At 45.6% G+C, this 6,000-nt stretch overlaps 1 protein-coding gene across 2 annotated transcripts in view; it reads right to left on the bottom strand.

The window, feature by feature from the left end:
• LRRC28 (leucine rich repeat containing 28) overlaps positions 1 to 3,705 on the bottom strand; it is a 76,880-nt gene extending 73,175 nt beyond the window's left edge. The window contains exon 1 of one of the 2 annotated variants that reach the window (XM_019533788.1): positions 3,482 to 3,705. In XM_019533788.1, coding sequence (XP_019389333.1) covers positions 3,482 to 3,649 — 168 coding nt within the window. In that variant the 5' untranslated portion in view covers positions 3,650 to 3,705. The remainder of the gene's footprint in view (positions 1 to 3,481) is intronic. The other variant, XM_019533789.1, reaches the window with a different exon arrangement.
• Between the last annotated feature and the right edge of the window lie 2,295 nt (positions 3,706 to 6,000).

Here is a 6,000-nt window from a genome sequence, read left to right as displayed (position 1 = left end):
GACTAAGTTGCCCATCGTGTCCTGCAGGGGCCCCACATTACCCGGGACCCTCTTTTTACCTTTAGCTTGATGACAAACAAACAGAAGCTGGTTGCAGAGGAGCAGTGCAGGGAGTTGGAAGAGCTGCAGTGAGTAGCGGGGAGGGTACAGAGACTAGGGCTGGGTTGGAAGCAGGCACAGAGCAGGTGGTTAGGGAGCACTGAGCAGCTTGCTTAAGCCAGGGGTTCCTAACCCCGGGCTGTGGCCCAATACCAGGCTGCAAGGGGTTGGCTGCTGGACCAGAAGTAACTGTGGACCGGCAAACTGCAGACTGGAAGCAACTGGCATGCTGTGGACCACCACCCAACCCTTTTTATACTGAGTATAAAAAAGGGTTGGCTGCCTGCCCGCAATATACTGGTCACTGCTGGTCCACAGTTTGTCGGTCCACGATTTGCCGGTCCTCAGCATAAAAAGGTTGGGAACCCCTGGCCTAAGCTGAACCGGCAAAGTAGAGAACAGACTAAAAGTACTTGCACTACCCCAAGCTGGCTCTAGTAGTCAGACCCTGCATCCAACCTACAGGAAAAGGGGCTTTAACTGGGGTCTTACAGCAAGTGTTTCCCTTTCTGAACAACGTATGAGAGAACATGCTGCTGCCAATCCAAGAGGGAGACAACAGGAGCTCTGCTGGTAAGGAAAAGAAGTTTCAGTTTTTCACTAGTGTGCTACAAGCCTTCCTTGCTCTCCTGTAGTCAGACCACTGTACCCATCCATAGGGCTGTGACCCAAACATGTGTTTATTTTCTGACTTGTTGTGTTTCCATAACTTCACAACTGTAATACTGCCTGACCATTAGTGTTTTGACCTCGTTTCCATTTTCTTAAGAGATATAATCTAAGGCCAAGGAATTTCAGAAAAAAAGTTTCCATGTACATCATACACATGTTATTACCATTTCCTTTTTTAAATGGTTATGAAATGGGGTGCCACTAAATTCAGAAATACTTTGAGTCCAAAACATTTTAGAATCGCTATATTAGGCTCAAGATGCTCTGAGTAACAATGTACCAAGTCCTACAGAAGTGCAAACAGGTTGTTCCTGAATGAACTGGCCAGCAGGATTAAATCAGTCTATATTAGGGCTGTCTAACTTTGGGCAGCAGAACCCCAGGCTGCACACCACTAGTGGGGGAAGCCCTCCTGGGTTCCCCCCCTGCTGCAGAGGCAGCCTACTCCCCTTCCAAATGCATGCTGCTCAGCTCTGCTTCCAGCCACAGGTGCAGTCAAGGCAGCCTGGCTTTTCTCTCCCAGGGCATGAAGCAGAAGCCAGAAGACAGAAAGGGAGCCCACAGCGCCCAACTTTAACAGCAGCAGGAACAATGAGGGGTGTGGTGGCCAGGTAGGAGCCTCTGGTCCACATGTTAATACCCTGGTCTGATCCAGAGGCCACCTGTCGGACAGTCTTGGCTTAAATCAGGGATGGGCAAGGTCCGGCCCAAGGGCTGAACTGGGCCCACAGCAGACTCCATTTCCCAGCAGCCCCTGCCCATGTCACCGTGACTGCTTTCTTTGGAGACTCCAGGAGCAGCAGGGCCATGACATGGGGCCAGGGTCTCTATGGAAACTGACCCAAGCAGCACTGGCGGTGCAAGCAGCTGGGATCTTGTGGCACTGGCTGCAGCTGGGGCAGAGCTGCGATCCACTGCCTGCATACCCTGGCCAGGGCGTGTAGGCAGCGGATCATGGCTCTGCCCCAGTGGGGCATGCAGGCAGTGGATCGCAGCTCTGCCCCAGGTCTGGATCATGCTGTCACTACTTGGGGGGTCGGACTTGATGATCTGCTCAGGTCCCTTCTGACCCTATCAACTATGAAACTACTACAAAATCCTGGCTCCAGACACAAGGGCAACTCCTCACCCAGCTGTGCGCCCTGCCAGCACGGCTTGGGCCAGTCTCCATGGAAACCCTGGCCCCACAGTGTCAGGCCCTGCTGCTCCTGGGGTCTCCATGGAAACTGGCTGCAGTGACGCAGACAAGGGCTGCTGGGAAATGAAGTCTAGCTAGCAGTGTGATCAACCATTTTGCTCACCCTTGGTTTAAATGGTATTTTTAATACTGAAATCAATGAGATTGGGTACCTTGCTAGGGCTCACTTGCGCAATTCAAAGACTTGCCCACCTTACCTGTGGATACTACCTTGATCTCAGAGATGAGGGAGGTCAGACAGAAAGTCTGAATGACTTTTTGAATCAAATTTAAACATTTTCTTTCAGTCTCACACTTAGTGCACTAGATTAGGGGTGCTCAACCCCTGGCTTGCAGGCCAGATTCAGCCCATGGAGACATGCCATCCCATCCACAGGGCTCCACCTCCACAGGTCTGAAAATCTGGCCAAAAAGGAGCGGTAGCAGCAATTACCACCCCCCACTGCTGCCAAATTCTCAGACCCACGGGGAGTCCTGCAGGCCAGATAGCATGCTGGATCAATGCACAGGGGTGGCCCAAGCCCAAACTGGGCATGTAAGAGCCCCAATCTGGCAGCAGGCCTAATAATGGCTCAGAGGGTAGAATTCCTGCCCATGGACGGGCCCTGTGCCGCTCATCCAGCCCGCTCACCAAAAGGTTGAGCACCACTGCATTACTCCAAGCTTATCTTATACACTTCTGAGCAGCCTCTCATTGAAGTGTGAGGTCACAATTGCTGTTCAACATAAGCCTGCTTAGGTCAGAAAAACAATAGGAAAGTAGATAACAGGAGGGCTGCCACAAGCACCTGAATTCTGGGCAGGGAAGGAAAAAAAAAACTTGAGCTATGATTCCTACACATCCAGAAAGTTAAGCTAGGAAGTACTTACAAAGTACAAAGGAAGCAATAATCCGAAATTGGGGGGGGGGGGGAATAACCAGTACTGACTGGTTGTGAATACTGGTTCACAAATTGCAAGGAGGGTTAGGAGATTAGATTTTTTTAACCCAAGAGCTGAGGTTAGGCCTGATATTTCCGAGTTCCTCAGATCAATGGTGACTCGTGGTTATAAGTGCTGGATGTATCAAAGACTGGCCCTGAATCACAGCCTGAGACTGATGATGACCACCTTTCAAATGATCAAACACACCAAACTAAACACTGTTTGCCTAAACAAGAGATGGCTAACCACGCTGTGCCCTGTAAGAAAGGCAGAGGTGCTGGGACCATAAAAAAAAAAAAAAGAAGTCAGACTGAAACTCAGTGGTGAACACAGAAGAGCGAATACAATGTTAGGTATAAACATCAACTGGTTAAACCTTCCGGCTTAGAATAAAACCAATTAAATTTATCTGAAAGCCTAAATTTTCATAATGGTACCAGCTCCTGAAAAGTACTCAGTACCATTCAGGAACAGGCTTCTCAAACATGATTAATTAAAAAAGTTATTTATTCAGTCTTTCCAAACCAGAATTCATATTCCAGTACAAACATAAAGAAAACAGGCAGTACAATAAAGACTTTATCATACCAAGGTGGTCAAGGAGTTTCTTTTCATATAGAGTCTCTCCAGGTATTGCAAACCCTCATCTTTCAATAATTCCAAAGGAAAGTGATGCAGATTTCGGTAATTTAAGAACAAGTTCTTGTGCCTTTCCAGCTTTGCCTCAGATATTGTTTTACAAAGTTCTGATGACATGATTGTCCCTGTTCCAGGCCCACATTAGAGCACATCTTCTGAAAGCAGACCCATTTCTACAAAGAAAAAAAAACAGAAAAACATTACTTATTATATCCATGTATTGTTTTTCTCAAACAATTTGTTATAAGCTGTGATAATGGGCATCTGAAATAAAAGCTTACCTGCAGGAGCCAGCAATGATTACCTAAACAATTACTGGACTATTGTAGATCTCTCACTAATCTCTAAACAACTGATACTTATTTCAGGGAAATGTTTATGAAGTGATTATCGGCACATTATCAAGGAATGTTCTTGAATACATATGCTTGGGGTATTAAATATCTCAGCTACCTTGGATCCCACATGATATTTTGCTAGCAAGGAACCTTGGAAAAAATTCCTAGTCTATAAGCATACACACAGAAGAGGTCTAAAATGCTTATATATGATTCAAAAAAGCAAGGAAACTTTTTTTCAAGCCCCTTTCTGAGCTAACCTTTGAAAAACTATGGAGGTAAACATATAATTTATTTTTCTAAAAAAGACGGACACAATTTCATTATGTAGGTTTTGTGCTTTGGACAGTAAAATGTTGCTGCAATTCTGACAGGCTACCTTGCACACAATCTAAGGAAACTGTTTATAGCTGTTAAAGGGCTATTGTTTTTGGATTACTTTTATCTAAACTAACTAGAGTGAAACTTTATTCTCTCTCTGTAGAATTCAAGAACTGGATGTTCTTCACCTGGAAACTTCAACTTACACTTAAACAACTAACTGCAAGTATGAAAAAGCTAAAGAAAGGTCCAGAGGTAACAAAATTAAAATTGAACCTATGCCCAAACACCAGACTTCATACATTTTCTGTGATTTAGACAGCATCAGCATCTGATATTCCATTTGCAATTCTTTCTAGGTCGAGATATCTTCATTGCTACACATCCACAGTTGTTTCAAAAGCAAGTATCAGGAATGCTAACCAAGGAGCCTGGCTTAAATAATCTGTTCAGTGGTCTACTATGCCAAGGACTAACGCATATAAATACACACATTTATGAGAGAACAGCCAGGGGGCTAACAGCCCATCTGCCAACAATACTTCAGATTTTATCTTGACTTTTTAATCAATGGAGCAATTTTAACCATAATACATCATGAAAAACATGCAATTACACAGATACCAAATGTGAACCTTAGCTATTGCCAAAAAATTGTTCGTAAAAAAAAAAAATGGTTATACTCGAGACAAAGCTAAAAGCTGGCCTAGATCTGTACATCAGGCTACCTAATCTGTTTCAGTAACGCTCCTGAATGTAAGATAGCAGAAATGAGTAGTTTGAAAGATGCTATCTTCCTTGTAATCCAGATAGAAATACCAAGCACAGCCAGATGCGAAATCCTACATACACTTCAGGGTCCTTCACCTCTAAGGAGGTCTAAGGTATGTTCAGATCAGTTCTGTGAGTGAGTCATTGTCATCTTCTGGCTATTTGGAAGCCAGCGTGAAATTAGATGCCATCGACATAACTGAGCAACTGAACAAGAGCCTGCACTGGAAAGAACCGTACTACAACCGACAACAACCTCCGCTGGCAGCCTTAGGAGAGAGGATCCAAGGAAAGCTGACTTCTAGGATGCTGTCAGCACCACCGCTCTACTGGGTCAACAGATAAAAGTCTCCACTCTTCATGACTGAACACAACATCTCTCACGAGTGCTAAAAACTATATAAGAGCGTTGAAAAAAACATGATGTGAGAATATAAAAGCATGTTTACAACACCACGTTTCACATTGTGAGAAACATGACCTGTCCCTTTTTGGGCTCCTAAGACAATGGCCTATAGTTTTTCCACCACCAGCAGCTAACTACTCATGGCTCAATAGTTTCTTTTCAAACCTATGAGATAAAGCAAGCTCAAAAGGCATGAGGATGAGAGTGCAGATGTTAACAGGAAGAGAAATGTAGACATACACAAGAGCAATGGGAAGGGATCTGTGCAATGATGAATGGTGACATCGTTGGGAGGGAAGGATGGAGTGACTGGATAAATGGGAGGCTGGGGGCTGTTATGCAGGGAGACAGTAACTAGATGCCCAAAATGGGGGGGGATAAACACAGGTGTGTGTGGAAGTGGGGCAGGAGAAACGTGGGAGTTGGCTGAAGACCGACTAGATCTCTGCTGGGGGGCAGGTGGGGTTGTCCTGCTCAGCTGGAGAGGGGGAGAGGAGGGGTGACCATATCCCAGTGGGACCTGAAGTGCCAGGGAAGAAGCTGCAGGGAGCTGTGACCATGTAGGGGCTGGAAGGTGAAGGTTGCTGGGCTGGAAGAACCCGACACGACTCGCTGTCAATCCTTGTGGGGAG

This window comes from Crocodylus porosus, unplaced genomic scaffold (assembly GCF_001723895.1).
Source record: "Crocodylus porosus isolate Cpor-Errol unplaced genomic scaffold, CroPor_comp1, whole genome shotgun sequence".
Taxonomy (NCBI): Eukaryota; Metazoa; Chordata; order Crocodylia; family Crocodylidae; genus Crocodylus; species Crocodylus porosus.
The sequence above is the reverse complement of the archived record's forward strand: the minus strand, read 5'-3'. Positions and strand labels throughout refer to the sequence as shown.